The 17,881-nt window shown below is 41.2% G+C and overlaps 1 protein-coding gene across 3 annotated transcripts in view; it reads left to right on the forward strand.

The window, feature by feature from the left end:
• The window catches only part of CAMK2B (calcium/calmodulin dependent protein kinase II beta), a 172,744-nt gene that overhangs the window by 143,353 nt on the left and 11,510 nt on the right, over positions 1 to 17,881 (forward strand). For 2 of the 3 annotated variants that reach the window (XM_083368367.1, XM_083368368.1), the window contains 6 exons: positions 3,072 to 3,120; positions 6,687 to 6,806; positions 7,628 to 7,750; positions 9,607 to 9,735; positions 11,681 to 11,809; positions 16,933 to 17,008. In XM_083368367.1, the coding sequence (XP_083224493.1) occupies positions 3,072 to 3,120; positions 6,687 to 6,806; positions 7,628 to 7,750; positions 9,607 to 9,735; positions 11,681 to 11,809; positions 16,933 to 17,008 (626 nt within the window). Of the gene's footprint in view, positions 1 to 3,071; positions 3,121 to 6,686; positions 6,807 to 7,627; positions 7,751 to 9,606; positions 9,736 to 10,300; positions 10,430 to 11,680; positions 11,810 to 16,932; positions 17,009 to 17,881 lie in introns of all 3 variants that reach the window. The other variant, XM_083368369.1, reaches the window with a different exon arrangement.

Here is a 17,881-nt window from a genome sequence, read left to right on the forward strand (position 1 = left end):
GGTCACTGCAATCTTCTCATGGGGTTCGAATATGATTTTTTGGTTTCATTCATGGAAAATCCAGTTTTGATTCTTCTCTTCCTGATTTATTCTGCCACTTTTTTTTTGTTTGTTAATCATTTGCCTTTTGCTGAACTAATTGCCTTTTGCTTTTTTCCCTTCCATTTTGTTCCCCTCCCCTGCTCTTATGTGGGTCTTGGTCTTTTTTCTCCCCCCACCCTCCCTTTTCCCCTTTTTCCCCCATATTTTTTCCCATCATTTTCTGCTCCATCTCCTCTTCCAATTATTGCCTCTCTATTGTTTTTTATTTCTTCCTCTTCTTCTTTGTTCTGTTCTTCTTTGGTTCATCTTTCCTTCCTCTGTAGGAACCTCAAACCACCGTTATCCATAACCCAGTGGACAGCATTAAGGTACTGCTGCCTCTCTTTCCTTCTCCTCACTTTTGCCCTTTTCGTTATCTTGGATAAAAATTGACTTTTTTTTTCCCCTGCTCCTTGCATTGCTGTGTAATTTCACCTCTGGGGACAGACCGTAGGCTCAGATTGTGCATTTTCCCTATGCCTGAGACCCTGCAAACTAGACTTTAATCCACTGGCCTATAATTAAAGGTGGGGTTGCCCTTTGAGGTGTGATAGAAAGCTACAACTGCAGCACTGTTTTTGAAAGGTCTGGCCTTCTTGAAGAATCACAAATTTTGGACCTTCCACTAAATGGGGAGGAAGGTGAAGAATTTCCATGACTCCCTTGCCGGTGGTAGGTTCCCTACATTTTTTTCCAGGTCTTTTAGACTTACAAAGAGGCTGATGAAGGTGGTCCAGACCAAACAGATGGAATTGAGGGGAAGAAGTTCGTAGTCACTTGTCACCTGGAACTAGCTCTTCTGGAGGATGGGATTGTCCTTCAAACCTGTTTCCTCTTGTTCTGGTCCTAGATGTGTTGAGGCCTGCTAGTTTGAGTTACTGCAGTCTCCACACAGGTTGAGAACCCCAGATGGGGAAGGTTGCCTCCAGATGGGGAAGAACTCCAGATGGGGGGGGACAGCCTTCCCCATCTGAGGTTCTCAGCCTGTGTGGAGACTCCAATCTTCCCAGAAGTCTCAACTGAGCGTTTTTGCGCTGGGGGATAGGATGGGGAAGAAAGCCTCAACTCTGACCCCAGAGCTCCTTCATGCTCAAGTGAAAGAACGCAGCGAGGCAGACCCAAGAGGCTGGACGGTCTGAGGACCAGCATAATTGCACCATGTCACAATCATTCATTATCGGTCTCGGCCTTCACTTCTACCCAGACCTGCATTTTTTTAACCCATTCTTTGCTGCAGGGGCTTTAATTTTTTATCATGTTTACGCTACCCCTTCAAGCCCATTCACTCAGTGCATCTGACATAGCCTTAAGAAGAGAACCAGTTGGAATTTTTTTTTGTGGGTTGGCCAATTTGTTTTTTGTTTTTAAAAGGTTAAATATCATAGAGGCTGGTCAAGGAAACTGTATTAGTATCCCCATTTATTTATCTTTTCTTCTAGACAGAATATTTCCTGGTTTAGATGAATTTTAAGAAAAAAAGGATAATGTTTTTCTAATTATACAACTTATTTGTTGTTGTTTTTTTAGAGGAAGTAAAAATTGTAAGTCTGGGGACTGGTACCCATATATCAAATTGTATTGGGATGAGGAATCTGGGGTGATTATGTTGAATGTGGGGTTTTGATTTTCTTCCAACTGGGCAATAAATGGAGGCTACTAAAGTCTTCTGTTCATATTAACAATTATTTCTAGAATATATTCTTTTCTGCTGCAAATGTTTGGGGAGGAAAATCTTCTCATATTAGAAACATAGCTTTTTTCATCCTGAGGGGGAGCAACCATTTTCTTTGAGGTGTCACAGAAAATTGAACTGTTTTAAAATATTATCATAATGTTAAACCTACTCTGTTTTTGACAAATGAGATAGGTGGTTTGTGTTAAAAAACAACAACAACTTGTGAGGATATCAGATTTGCTGCTTTTATTGCATTTGCTTCCCCCAGAAAACTGCAGGGATTCCTGGCAATCTCCAAGAATTAGACACAATTAAACAGAAGGGGGGAAATGTTAATTAATTAATATTAATTAATATGATGCACATTTTTTTATCAAAGTTAAAAAAACTAATCATTCTGTTTGGAATTTGGAATTTTTAAATTAATTGTAATAGTACGAGAAGAATAAGATTCTAAGTTATGCAGACCCCTTAATCAAACCAATGACATTTATTTCCAACTAAACCTTACTTTTAGGAACAGTAGTAATATCTATCCCCAGACCAGCTCCACACCTCAAAGGATATCATGCTGTAAAATCAATGTTTCTCAACCTCCACAACTTTAGCGTAGCTGTCTGGGAGGTTTTGGGTGTTGTAATCCACACACCTTAAAAGTTGCTGAAGCTCAGAAACACTGCTACAGATCACTCAGACAGTCTGACAAATCTTAATTCTAGCATTCTTTGATGAGAAATGAGAACATTCTCGTAGTTATGAGTCGGGCCATAATTCTGCAAACAAGAGTAAGTTTATGTCACGACAGATACTCCAGTAGTAAATAGGGTCTGACACAGCTGGACATAATTATCTCAAGTCTAAGTTCACCCATATGTAGAAGCAAATGGCAGTTGTGCACTTTTTTTCCCTTGTGGTTTACAGTTGATCCACACTGCAACATTAAAAATGGGACTTACAGATCAATTCTGCACGAGAATTCTCCATCAATCTTACTAGCGATCTGATTTGAGTTCTTTCTTTCTTAAGAAGCAAGAAAAACAAAGCCAACCGCAATTCTGTTTTTTAAGTTTGTAAAACTAGGGTGAACCATCTCCCTAGTTTTCTTGGGGCAGATGCTTCTATATTGATTAATATGGCTCTTTATTGTCATATGAAAAAAAGAGAGTTTTGAGTATCTCACAGTTTCTTTTCTGATTGATCCAGAGTCTTTGGCCTCAAATTGTGCATCTTCACCCTCTCCTCAAGCATCTGTTTCTGGCGAGAGCCTCTAACCGTCTGCTTTCTTTTTCTCCTCCTCCTCTGTGTGTCTCCACAGGAATCATCCGACAGCACAAACACCACCATAGAGGATGAGGACACAAAAGGTAACAGATTTAAGGAGTTGGCCCAGAGGTCAAAGGCTTGACATCTGTAGAGTTAGTTATTCTGCTTGCATACTCCTGATTGTCTGCGCGCTTGAGCACAAGTGGAATATTGGAAGCGATAGCAGTTGACCTAAGGAGAAAGGAATAAATGCAGACTCCATTGTATACCATGGCTAGAAAGGAAGTTGTGGGCAAATTGGAACACAGATGTGCATGTTCTCGCTTGTTTGATGAATCCTGGCTTACTGTGAAGGTGTTGTAGCCCAGTGCTTGCAGGCTGTCGACTCTTGCTGATGACAATCGAGCTTCATATGGATACTTGAGAAATTTTGTCTGTGCGAAATCTGTATCTGCCATAATTACAGGTGTTTTATTATAAGTGGTAATGCAAGTCTAGGCTCAAAAACCTATCCGACCTAACCCATGCTTAACACGCCTCTTTTCGAATAACACAATTTAAGGAAATTAATCAGCAAGATAGAATGAGTCAGTTTTGCCCTACTAGAGGGAAGAGCAGAAAGCCATATGAAGTTTTTGTAATGCTTAAGACACTGTATATTTCGCTCCATGAAAACAAGCTGAAAAGTGTGATTCCCCTTCCAATCATGATGCCACCAGCGTTGCCCACAGGATCTACAGGACAGGTGCCACGAAGGTATAACTTCTGGGTCCAACAAGATGACCTTATTTGACAGAGGGGGAAAAAGGAACACACCCTCGCTGCTAGATTTAGCAGGGTGAGCACAAATGATGGGAAATAAGCAGTCTTGCAAATAGCTGGTCCTGTGCTGTGTAGGGGTTTTATAAGCGCTAACCATCACCTTCCATTTCACCCAGAAGCCTACTGGGACATAGTGCAGTTCACAGAGTAGCGGTGTTATATGAATGCATAAGAAACGTCAAAAACTGCCCACCCTGTTGTATTCTGGACAAACTGTAGCTTCCAAATGCTTTTCAATGGCAGTTTCATGAAGAGTATGTTGCTGTCATCCAAATGGGGTAACTAGGATGCGAATCACTGTGAGCAAGGTCTTCTGGTCCAGAAATGGGCACAAACAGTGCGCAAGTCAACCAGGGCAAAACTTTTTGACTGTATAGATACCTTTATGTTGGAAGGGAAAGGAAGGTTGGATTTGTATTGTTTGGGTTCCCCCCCCCTCTCTCTCTCTCTCTCTCTCTCTCCCTCTCTCTCTCCCTCTCTCTCTCTCTCTCTCTCTCTCTCTCTCTCTCACACACACACACACACACACACACACAAACTGGGGGAGATAGTACTTTTTCAAAGTAACCTTTAGCTTTCTCTTCAGTCCAACAGGTAGCTGTACTTCCTGTGTATGCCTTTGTCGCCAAATAACTTTTGTTTTGAAGCATAACATTTTATATTTTGTAAAGCAGAGGTCCAGATCAGTTGCAGGGGGAGGGTGGATTCCTGCTGCATTATTAGGCTCAAATTTTGTTCCTTGACTGATGAAGGTTGATTTGTGTAAACGCTGTCCTGCTGCAATGGAATGGCATGTGGATGTATGGTCTATATACGTATGCTAGACTGGACTTGTGTTTTCTACAAGACTTGAATTAAGACTCAGTCGGCTGGCATTTCCAAAAAATGTGGGTGCATGTCTAGGTACGTGGCTTCTAGTGCTATCGACAAAAAGGCAGAGGAGACATTCTGAAGCCTAAGAGATGATAGGAGACACACAAGGATCGCCCTAATAGGAGAACACAGAGGGACCACCCTCGGGGAAAGCTTTGTCATATGCCTTCGCCTCTTGTAATCTTTCACAAATGAGGGACGAAGATGACATGATACAAGTCTTGTCTCAAAGCTCTGAGGTTTCAGAAAAAGTAATGCGTAGTCTCTTCTGTCATTCACTTCCTTCATAAATTGTTCAAAGTATAAGTGCCAGGATAGAGTTAGGAAATACGTCATGCCCTGATGCTTAAACGATTGGTCCCAGATCAATGTGATCAATAGAAATAAGTTTAGGGCTAGGGTTATCCTATGTTGCTGCTCAGATACCTGATAAAGAATCAGAATCCATTTTTATTACAGTTACAGACCAGCATTTCAAAAGTGAAACATGAAAATAAACACATTCTCCAGAAACCGTAAGAAAATAACTAAGCAAAGTATTAATATCAATAAGGTTCTTTAGTTCTTTAGGTGTTTCCCCCCCCCCCCCTTATTATCATTGCAGCAACACAAAATTTTGCTACTGCATGCGTGGTGGCTGGATTTGAATCCTGAAGGAGATGGTTTCACGTAGGAGTTATCTGATCTCCCTAGAAATCTCTCTAACAGAGGGAGAATGTATGTTGTCCTGATGTCCCTGTAGAATTTGCAGCGCAACAGGACATGTGAGATATCTTCAACTTCCCCATTGCTACACGTACACATTTGCGCAACTATTGTGGTTTTATCATAACCGTCCTGCAGGAGTGCTGAGGGGAGGATATTAAGTCTGGCTCTTAAAAAAAATGCTATTCTACTCGTAGGAAGTCAGGCCTTTCAGATATCTTGGCTGGTTCCCACACACCCCATTTAATCTGATTTCTACTGTGGAGAGATATCCCGTTCTACCTGGAATTCCATGTTTCTTATTGTACTGGTAACCCTTTGCTGGGCTTGACTGTAGCCTCAGGATACTAAAAACAGTGGGGAAAGTTCATAGAAGGTCAGCGTATGCTCTATGTTCTGTACCAGCCTACTACCGGCCCTGCAGAAAAGGCAGGGACAACCCCTTTACAAAAAGGCAAGAGGCTGGAACTAAGCCTGCCAAATTTATTGACACAAAAGAGAGCAACAGAGCAAAACAAAAAAACGAACCATGAAACAGGAGCTATTCAAACGGTTGCCTTCAGCAAACCAGCCCTCCCACACATTCCCCTTTTAAACAGTTCAAGGCGTGGCTTCTCTCTGCCTCCTTCCGAGGTGCCCCATTGCCTTCCTCTGTTTATTCCTGATTGACTGCCTCCTGCGTTGGGCGTCCTTGAACAGGGCCAGCTGTGGGTCATCTTCATCCACGCTGTCAGGCTCACACAGCTGGGTCTGCGTCGTAACCAGATGGGAGAGGCCTGGCTGAGGGCTCTGCGAAGCCTCAGGGATGTCCTCTGCAGGCTCTCCAAACCCCTCCTCCTCCTCCTCTGAATCGTCCGACCCAACTGCCGAACCCACAGGCTGACCCTGAATCACAACACTCTATCACTTGTTTCCAGGGAGAGAGAAAGTTGTCCATCAGAACTAAAGGGATCAAGCCCTCTGGGAAAAATTAGATTCTCAGCCAGTACAGATACCTTATAAAAAGTCCCTACCCAGGACATGAATATGATCAAACCTTCCTGCTTGTCATACCTGGAAATAAGTTGTCTGTGTATCTTAATCCCATTTCCCCGTTCTTTTTTCCCCCCTATTAAAATACATCTTCCTTTCCCATTCTGCGTCTCCTATTTTGTTTTCGTTTTGTTTTTTCCTTCCATCAAAGGGGTCACTGGATTTTTTTTCTCCTTCTTCTTTCTGTCTTTATAGTGCTTTTGTTTCTTTTTCTACTCTTTCACATTCTCCCCAGTTAAAAGCACTGATAATGAGCTTGTAAAAAGTCAAGTGAATTCAGGATCTGCCCCTGAACCTCTTCCCAGTCTGCAGACCTCTGTCATCTCCTCCGCTGCTGCTGCAATCACGGCTGCTTGTAAGTTGCAAGGCCCCCATGTTTGTTTATCTGTTAATTTATCGGTTTGGAAGATTTATAGGGCTGCCCATCTTAAGCAACTCTGGGTGGCTTGTGATAAGGTGTTCCCCAGTTAGACCTTCCATTTAAGACTCCGAATTATAAGCCTTAAGCCATGGGTTTCATTCGGCTCTAGCCACAAGCTTGATTTCCTGTTGTCTGAATGAACCTACTTGAACTTTTCATTCTTCCTTTTTGAAGAATTGAGGAAGAGCTCAACAACATCCACCCTGGATGGACCTTTATATTTGAGCTATGGCTAGCTTGGCTAATGATTTTGCCAATTAATCTTCAGCTCTAGCTGGTCGTCAAATCGTGGCTCCTGAATTCAGCTTCACATTGCCTCTAAGTATTTTCACCCCAAAATTAAATGAAGCTGGGTCCCCTAATCTGGCTTGGAAACTTGGTAGAAGTCCAGATCCCTAGGCCTCATATAGGCTCAGCCATATGGAAGAATGATTACAAAAAAAAACAGGATATCCTCAAGTAGTAGTTGAACTTAGACTACGTTCTTTCAACTTAGCCCCTGTTCGTATCCACATAACCTAAGTCATTTGCTTTAGTGACGCTAGTAGAAATTGATTTAGAAAGCCATAACTAGGCAGATTAAACACACTTTGTGCACTGGATTCATTGGCAGTTAAAGGATTCTTTGCATCTTTGAGTCATCTTTTCAGATTTTTTTTCTACCTCACTGTTACTTTTTGTTGTCCTTCCTTTATCTTCTCTCTTTCTTTCCCTCTCTCCCTCCCTCCCTGCTTTTCTCATTTGTCCTGTCTCAGCCTCCAAGCTCTCTGATGTGTTAGGCCTGATGAAAAAGGGATCAGGTACCCCTGTGGCTGAAGACCCAACAAATTCTTCACCCTGCATATTACCAGCTATTGCAAGCCCTCTCCCTCCCCAGTGTAAGTAGTGTGTGAGAGCTAGGGTGTGCATTCAACAGCTATGTAGCTGAAAAAGAGTGTTGCTGGAAAGCATTTGTGGCTTGTTATTAAACCAGGTCTTACATTGCTTTAACGGAATCTAATGAATACATTCTTGGCTTGGATTTCATTAGCAAAGGTTGCATGATCCATTGGAAAGTCCTGCAACATAATAATGTCAAACGATGATAAATCAAAAGGTCTACAGTGTGATTAATTTTTTTTAACTTGAGCAGGAAAACAAATATTCATGCAACAAATTAAAATAATTAGTCCCAGATATGGAAAATTCTTGTGGTTGTAGAGATGGAATAAGAAATAATTCATAATAACAACAGGCCGAAATTCTGGATTTCCACAAAGCTAGAGAATTCTAGAGCATCTGAAAAGGATCCCAAACATAGATAAAACATATGGTGAATGGTTGCAAGAACTGGGTATGTCTAGTCTAATGAAGAGTAGGACTAGGGGTGACTTGTTAGCAGGCTTCCAGTATTTGAGAGGGTGGGACCAACCCATTCTCCAAAGTACCTGAATGCTGGACAAGAAACAATGGGTGGAGAGAAGCAACCTAGAACTAAAAAGAAATTCCCCAACAGTGCAAACAAACAGTGGAACTGCTTGCCTCTAGAGGTTGTGGGTACTCCATCATTGGAGGTTTTTAAGAAGAGATTGGAGAGCCATTTGTCCGAAATGGTATAAGGCAGGGGTAGGCAACCTTGGCTTTTTTATGACTTTTTTATGGCATGGCTGGCTCAGGAATTCTGGGAGTTGAAGTCCATGAGTCATAAAAAAGCCAAGGTTGCCTATCCCTGGTATAAGGTCTCGTTTGAGCAGAGGGTTAGACTAGAAGACCTCTAAGTTCCTTTCTCTTATACTGTTATTGTAACTGTTACTGCTCTTGTCTTGTGGTTCTCTAATATTTTTCAACTCAACATTTTCGAGATTTTCTTCCCTTCTCTTATTTTTTGCCCCAGTTGCCTAGTAGTTCTCTGCTGTACAAGGCCAGGTGAAATAGAAGTCTCTGAAGCAGAAAAACCAAACATTTCTATCATTTTACCCAATATCCCTTGAATGTTGGAATACTCAGTCAGTAAAGTGCCCTGGAAGGATTGATGGGTTGATTTGTACACATGCTAGGAACCTCATCAGAATTTGTTCCATGTTTATTATGCAACTCGTGTAATTCTTGGTGCAAAAGAGTCTTCCACAAAGAATTCAGGACTGCACCTAGATGTCAGTTCACAAAAGCAACAAAAACAATCATTTGCACACCAAATGAAAAGAAGACTTGAGCGCCCCCTAATTAATCAGTGATCATTTTGTACATCTTAGACTGATTAATGCCTTAAACATGCAAACATATGAGGACACTTGCTGCTTCATTGCTTGAGCAACATCCTTCCCTTCAATGGAGTGCTTTTTTAAATCTGTCCTCCTGTTTCAATTTTTCCCATCTCTGTGGGTTTGTTTATATATATATATACATACATATATACATACATATACATACACACACACACACATACACACACACAGAGTATATACTGTATATACATATACATACATATACATACAGTATATACAGTATATACATACAGTATATACTGCTGAAAAAAATAAAGGGAACACAAAATAAGACATCCTACTATTAAATACAGTACATTGTGTTGTTTAAGTGTTCCCTTTATTTTTTTGAGCTATATATATATATATATATATATATATATATATATATATATATATATATGTGTGTGTGTGTGTGTGTGTGTGTGTGTGTGTGTGTGTGTGTGTGTGTGTGTGTCTTCATTTTTTTTCTCTTCCTCATCTCACCCTAGCTGCTAAATTATCCGATGTCTTAGGCATGGTGAAAAGGGCTTCTGGACCCCCAGATGCTGAAGACCCAAAGCCTTCCATTACTCTGCCTAACCCATCCACGGTTGTTGCTAATCCTCTTCCTCTCCCGTGTAAGTAGCAGAGGTATCCCTTGCCTCTAAAAATGGCACGTCACAAATTTGCAAAATCCCTCCGGCTTTCAGAATGGGACAACTTGCCACAGCCAACTCACCACGGCCAACTCGCTGTGGGACAACTCGCCGTGGAACAATTCAGCAAATCAGTTTAATTATTTAAAGTGATTTAAAAATGATTTGAATTTTTGTCATTCACATTTCATTCTATCCCTCCTACGCCGTCCTTTCTTTAGTGATTCCATTCTACCATTTCTTCGATAGTAGTGTAACTCTGGTTCCACGGGAAATTGTCTTGTGTTGAGTTGGCTGCATTGAGTTCTCCTAGACCCCTGGCTTTCCACCTTCCTCTCTTCTAAATAAACGTCTTGTGCTTAAAGAGCAGTAATTCCCCTCAGTGCAGTTGCACAATGTCACGAGGGGCTATTCTCCTAAACGTTCTGCCACTACAAGGAGGGATCCTCCCACATTTAATTTCTGTTTTGCTGGTTGCCTTTTGTTTTTTGTTTGTTTTCTCATTTTGCCCCTTCCTTTCCCTTTTTCTCATCTACTGCCAACACAGCTGCCAAACTCTGTGATGTGTTAGGCATGGTGAAAGGGGGCTCTGCGCCCCCCAAAAGTGAAGAGCCAAAGACCTCCAGCCCCCTTTCTGGACTACCTTCTATTGTCACCAATCCTCTTTCTCCCTCGTGTAAGTAGCGAAATGTCCCTGGGATTTCTCTGTTACGGTTCCTGCAACCGACATGAGCCCTTTGTGGGGTTTTTTTTTTAAAAAAGTGGGAACTGTCTTCTCTCATTGATCTCCCCTTTAAGAGATTATTGTTGATTTTCTGTGACTTGTCTCTGATGTGGCTCAATCCTGCTGAGATTATCCCTCATCCCCCACAAGCAGCACGACTCAAATCTTGCAAAACTCTTATTCCAGAGGCTTCCGAGGAAAGCTGTGGGTAGTCTCTAGCTTCTGGAGGGGATTTGGGTTTTTTTTTTGGCAAAATCAGATTGCTTTGGAACAAACTTGATGCCAACTCGAAAACTGATAGGGAAGGTGAGGGAAAGAACACATTGATCAGGGCTGCAATGCTTCCGAAGAAGTGGAAAGTTGCTCCGTTGGGGATTATTCTCTAGCAAGAATTTGTACCTGGTGAAGTAATTTGTGCTTGGAGATGCTCTAATAAATCAGGAGAAAAAGACAGGTTTCCAGCTGGTTCTCAGAATTAGTCATTTATCTTGTGAAATAGGTCAACTTTGTTTCAGCCAGAGATCTTCCTAATAACTGTAATACAGAATTGGAGATGGAAAATTTCTAAGTTGGGCTTTCTTGTTTATTCACGTATAGAATGGGCAAAACATTGCAACTCTGGGAAGCATGCAATAGATGATGATGAACATCTGTTAAAAGACATAAAATAGGCAACCAGCAACTCATAATTCACGTCCCTCTCCAAAAGGGAAGCTCCAATCAGGAAAACCAGGAAAAAAGCCAGGTTTTATTGCCTTTCTGAAGACCAAATGGGTCAGAGCTAGCCATGCTTTTGAGAGAAGGACAACAAGAGGTCATTGAAGGGTGCAGGTGCCACAATAAAAAAAAGGAATAACCTGTAATTGTACCTGGAAGCCTATCAGAAACCAGTTTAGGTTGTGATGTAGGGTTGTGATGTAGGGTTGTTACAGGGACATATATTCATAAAATAAGGGGTCAGGTTAAGACGGATAGGGAACTAGGGCCCTTTTATGGCTTGTGGACTTCAACTCCCAGAATTCCTCAAGTCATAAAGGGGCCATAGTTCCCCATCTCTGGGTTAAGACCTGCCTACCTAGAAAGTAACTGAGCCTGAATGAATCACATATTGTCTTGAAGATTCCTTTCCCCGCATCATTGCTTTGTTTTAATTTGTTTATTTTATGATTACCTCCATGCCTTCTTTCATCTGTCTCGTGCCAGCCTCGAAATTGTCTGATGTCCTAAGCATGGTGAAAAGGGGCTCTGGAGCCCCAGAAGCTGAGGGGCCACAGCCTGCTGTCACCCAGCTTTTCCCATTTCCACCCATTGCTAGTCCTCTTCCTTCAGATCGTAAGTAGCGCATGTGGTCTCTGATAGCCAACAGCTCATCCCAGCTTGATCTATTCAGTCTTGAAAGAACATTCGATTCTCGTTAGACACTGTAGGTGTGAAATAACAGCCTAATGCTTATTGCCACGTGCCTTTGCTTGAATGGTTAAAGCTTCACTAGGTTGCTTCACTAGGCTGAGAAGGTGGGATACATGTGCATGAGAGGACTGGATTGTGCAGACTGCATTGTACGCAGATGGCCTGTGGAAAAGTGGTCTTGGCGCAAAAGATGTGTTGTGCTTGTATCAAATACTTAAACCTAGAAGGTGCTGACAGGTGTTCTATGATCAGTAGCTCTAACCACGTGCAGATGTTGAACTTAAGCTTCTCTTAATGCTAGCTGGCATTGGTGAAAACTGATAGCTTGGATCTACTTGGAAGGGTAGATGTTGGCCAGTAACATCTGAAGAATTCCATGTTATGTCTATGTTCCATGTTTCTATGTTATGTGCGCATGTTGCCTCTGCATTTGGAATGGCACCAGGTCAATTTCCTTGCCTTTATTCACTATGTGTAATTCATCCTATTCTCTTTGTCCCTTGGAAAGCAGAATTCTATTTTTTTCCCCAACTGCAATACCAACAGCCCAGAAGACATATTACTTATACTGTAGCCATGACAACATCATCATCATCATCATCATCATCATCATTATTATTATTATTATTATTATTATTATTACTGTATTTTCTGGCGTATAAGACTACTTTTTAACCCATAAAAATCTTCTCAAAAGTCAGGGGTCGTCTTATACGCCGGGTGCTGAAAATAGCCCAAACCCTATAATTTAACAGGAAATGTAGGGGGTCGTCTTATACGCCCAGTTGTCTTATACGCCGGAAAATACGGTATTATTATTATGCATAAGCTACCTTTCCTCCAAAGCTCAAGGCAACTTAATGATGAGATAGGTTGGGCTAAAAGGGAATGACTGGGCCATAGCCACCTGGTGAAACTTTAGAGCATGAAGGGTATCCAACCTTGGCAACTGTTAAGACCTGTGAACTTCAAATCCCAGAATATCCCAGCCAGCAGGACTGGGGAATTCTGGGAGTTGAAGTCCACAGGTCTTAAAGTTACCAAGATTGGATACCCTTGCTTTTGAGGTTGATGTGATGGACTATGGATTTCCATAGTCCTGATCCAATGTGTTGACTTGGAATAAATCCTATTTGTATGTAGCTTACTTCTAGATACATGTGCATAAGATTTCAGTCTATAACCTCAGTGCGGTGTTTTTTTTTAATGGAATGATCTTTTTGACTGTGAGAGGGATCTCGGGGATCTCCTAGTGGACAATCACTTAAATATGAGCCAGCACTGTGCTGCAGCTGCCAAAAAAGCCAACACAGTGCTAGGCTGCATTAACAGAGGAATAGAATCAAGATCAAGTGAAGTACTAATACCACTTTACAATGCCTTGGTAAGGCCACACCTGGAATACTGCATCCAGTTTTGGTACCACGATGTAAAAAAGATGTCGAGACTCTAGAAAGGGTACAGAGAAGAGCAACAAAGATGATCAGGGGACTGGAGGCTAAAACATATAGGGAACGGTTGCTGGAATTGGGTATCTGTAGTTTAACGAAGAGAAGAACGAGGGGGGACATGATAGCAGTGTTCCAATATCTCTGGGGCTGCCACAAAGAGGAGGGACTCGAGCTATTCTCCAAAGTGCCTGAAGGCAGGACAAGAAGCAACGGATGGAAACTAATCAAGGAGAGAAGCAACCTAGAACTAAGGAGAAACTTCTTGATAGTTAGAACAATTAACCAGTGGAACAGCCTGCCTCCAGAGGTGGTGAATGCTCCAACGCTGGAAGTTTTTAAGAAGAGACTGGACAGCCATTTGTCTGAAATGGTATAGGGTTTCCTGCCTGAGCAGGGGGTTGGACTAGATGACCTCCAAGGTTCCTTCCAACTTTATGATTATGATTATGACTGTCTCTTTGTGCAAAATGGGACAGACCAGGAATGAGTATTCACTTAATGAAAAAAAGGAAAAAATTGATAAGGTCCTTTGAGTAGGCCAACTGTGGAAACAAAAGACGCTCTGGAAATTTTCTAAAGTAAATAGATGTGTTTAAATAAAGAAACATTCATCCTTTGTGAAGCAGCAGCACGAGAAGAAATAGTTATGTCAGTCACAGATAACTGTGGACTAACCTGTCGTATCATTTAGAATTGAGCAATATTTGGGGACAATTCTTTGCAGAATGGGAGTTATTGCTCTGTGAAGCTTGTAACTGTGACTCAGATAAGACTTATGGTGCTAAGGAAAAGGGTCACTGTTTCCCCTTATCCCTTTTTATCCATTTAATTTATCCCAGAAGTGAGTCATCCATATGTAGTAACTTGTAAGGCAAAATCTATCATTTCTTGGATTTTATTGGATCCATCTGAATCATATTTTAGTCTTGCTAATATATCAGAAATCAGTCCATGTTTGTTCAAGGTACAGTTATTTTGGGGTAATTTCATGTTTTCTAAGTGAGTTTTCCCACAATCCATGGACAATTAGTTCTTTTAGCCTTGCATTTTTTTTAACAGCAAGAGTGTTACCTGAGTCACAGTTGACTATTTTAAACTCAAGAACATCCAGAAAGTTGGAATCAGTTGATGGTAAAATACAGAGCCAAATACTGTGGCTCATTTGCATAGCAGATCTCTTTGTTCATAGGCTTAGTTAATTTGAGAAACAAAAGTTAGCATCTCCATGCAGAAATGGATGGAGTTGGATCCATTGATTCATTTAACAACCACCATAAACATTGTCATATAATTGGGCCTGAGTTGATTTACAACTGCAATATATTGTGATGGACATTCCAGTCCTAATTCTGGTCATAGGTCAAGGATTATACCTGTAATACATATCACTCAGACCTGCAATTGGATCTCTCACTGGATGAGGTTCGGTAGAGGTTTTTACTTGAAAGACATTTTTTAGATTACTTACTCTCTCCTTATGGCTCTGGCCCTCTAAGATACAGACATAGTTAAGATCTGAACTGTTTTGAGGAGAAGTCTAGAGAAGAATGGAATTTATTGTTCAGGTAAGGAGGGTTGAAGGCTATAGTACATCCTTGCTAACCAACCACAAAATGGATTTTCAGTCCATGTGAAGACAGACGTCTCCAAACTTCTTTAGGTTCCAGGGAGGTGATTTAGGCAGGACTGTTGACCAGGAATCTAATGTTTCTGTTGACAGTCTTGAGGGAGCATATTTGGCTATGTCATCATTGCCTTTGCAGGCCTTCGAGGTCATGGAAAGTTCCTTGGGAAACGCCTAATGTCTCTGAGATAACACTTGATGTCTTTGGAAGACCTCCAAGGGCAGTGGGTAGCTATTTCTGTATTTATCTTATCTCCATCTATGCTTTGGTAAGGCCACACTTGGAATACTGCATCCAGTTTTGGTCACCACAATGTAAAAAAGATTTTGAGACTCTAGAAAGAGTACAGAGAAGAGCAACTAAGATGATCAGGGGACTGGAGACTAAAACATATAAGGAACAGTTGCTGGAATTGGGTATGTCTAGTTTAATGAAGAGAAGGACGAGGGGTGACATGATAGCAGTTTTCCAATATCTCAGGGGCTACCACAAAGAAGAGCGAGTCAAGCTATTCTCCAAATCACCTGAGGAGGAAACTAATTAGGAAACTAATTAATGGAAACTAATTAGGGAGAGAAGCAAGCTAGAAATAAAGAGAAATTTTCTGACAGAACAATTAATCAGTGGAACAATTTGCCTCCAGAAGTTGTGAATGCTCCAAGACTGGAAGTTTTTAAGAAGAGACTGAACAGTCAGTTGTCTGAAATGGTACAGGGTTTCCTGCCTGAGCAGGGGGTTGGACTAGATTAGAAGACCTCCAAGGTCCCTTCCAACTTTATTATTGTTGTTGTTGCTGTTGTTATTATTATTATTATCTAGAGTGTGCCAGCTTGTCTGGGTGGGGAGTGCCAGTGCTTCTGGGTGATGTAGTAAACAATGCACTGGCAAACATATAAATATGAGTTATCAAAATGTACTCGGGGTTCCCTCTTCTTCAGAGGGGACTGTCTTTATTCCGCTGAATAAACACGTAAAGCTTTAAAGGCAAGTACCTGGACTCTGTCTCTGTTCATACTGAGCCACACCTGAAAACTGGCAAGACAAAGACAGGTGACACCATTTCTGCCACTAGAGTCTTTGTTTATTCATAGCACTTGCTTTAATTGAATTAGTTCTATACATTGTAACTTCCTGCATCTCTCTGTGTGTATTGGTTTCAGAGATATGTAGGGATTCAATCCACATCATTGTAAGTGGACAATAGATTTCAAGGAATGCCTTGATCTTTGAGGCAAGGGTGGAATCTTGTAATGTGATGGAAGCTGACAATAGATTATGGTCCCCTAAGTTGTATGATTGCACTAAAATCAGTTCTGCTCACTTTGGTCCATAAGGTTAGGATTTACTTCTTTTCTATGGTAGAAAGCTAGTTTAGGATGTACATACCTGTATATGGTGGAAATATCTGTGCACCTGATTTTGGAGGGAGTCAGTGTCTATTAGACCCATGGGTAGTCTTTTCCATGTTCTTTTAATGTGGCATCCAATTCTGAAGAACCATATCCATACTACTAGTAATATGAGACTTATTAATAGCAATCCACCTTTTCTCCAAGAAGCTCATCATATGCTATCTTAGTTTAACTCTCATAACTATCACTTGCAGTAGGCTGGTCTCCAAACAATTGGTCCACTGTTTCTTAAAGAACTTCATGGTCAACCAGAGTTCTGAATTGAGTTCTCTCTGGTTTAACCCCAACACTATTCTTGGTTAGATCAGGACTGCAGACAGTCACTAAATGGCAGCAAAGACCTATTATGTTTTCTTCCCCTTTGCTGCCTTTGAGTGATGGTTCAGATTTTTGAGGCCTAAATATAATAACATTGCCTTTAAGATGCTAAAGAATAGTAGGAATGAAGTGTGGCAAGGCAGTGTTTTTCTGCTTTCTGCTTGACATGAAAGGTATTCACTCTGGATCATATTTGCCTAATTTCCCCATCTGTTTTCTCTGATTCTTTTTTTACCTAGCCCGCAAACAGGAAATAATCAAGATCACGGAGCAGCTGATAGAGGCTGTGAATAATGGCGATTTTGAGGCCTATGCGTGAGTAGGCTGAGTGTGAGATCTTACAAGGGGTCCTGATCTTGCAACTCACTATTTTATATGCAGTTTTATATGTATTGCTGTTTATTGATGTACCGTAAGCAGTGCCCTCCATCAATAGAATTAAATTTGTTGCTGAGCTATTTACTATGTCCATAATAGGGCCATACCTTTAATAAGTCAATTCCAGACTATAGGACAGTAGGCAAACTTTTCATTTCAATAGTTTATTTATTTATTTATTTATTTAATTTATATACCGCCCTTCTCTCAAGAGACTCAGGGCGGTGAACAGGGCAATACATAAAAGTTAGATACAAAAATTAAAATTAAAATTATTAAAACATGATTAAACAATGCCCATAAATAATACAAATTTAAAATTGAAGTTATTAATAAAAATCCCACCCCGTCCCATCAGGCCAGGCCCGCTTGTTTAAAGAGATGGGTTTTAAGGTCGCGCCGGAAGGAGCGGAGATCGGGTGCCATCCGGAGCTCAACCGGAAGATGGTTCCATAAATCCGGTGCACCCACAGAGAACGCTTCCTTAGTTATGCTTCCTTATTTTAAAACAATACTGTGTTTTTATATGCAAGTATCTTAATGGCTGTAACCTCCCTCCCTGCCTGAGCGGGTGAGACGGGCTGATATAATGGGTAGAGGGCCTTTCTGTAGGTAACCTGGCCCCAAGGCATCAAAAGGGTTTAAATTACACCACCAACACCTTGAATTGGATTTGGAAGCAAACCAGCACCCAATGCAGTTTGCACAGCAAACTGTTACATGCAATTTTGGGGTGTGTGTGTGTGTGTGTGTGTGTGCCCAAAATTGCTCACATAACTACATTCTTTGACGTCTGTTATAATTGCCACT

The sequence above is a fragment of the Vipera ursinii genome (assembly GCF_947247035.1).
Source record: "Vipera ursinii genome assembly, chromosome: 8".
NCBI lineage: Eukaryota > Metazoa > Chordata > Lepidosauria > Squamata > Viperidae > Vipera > Vipera ursinii.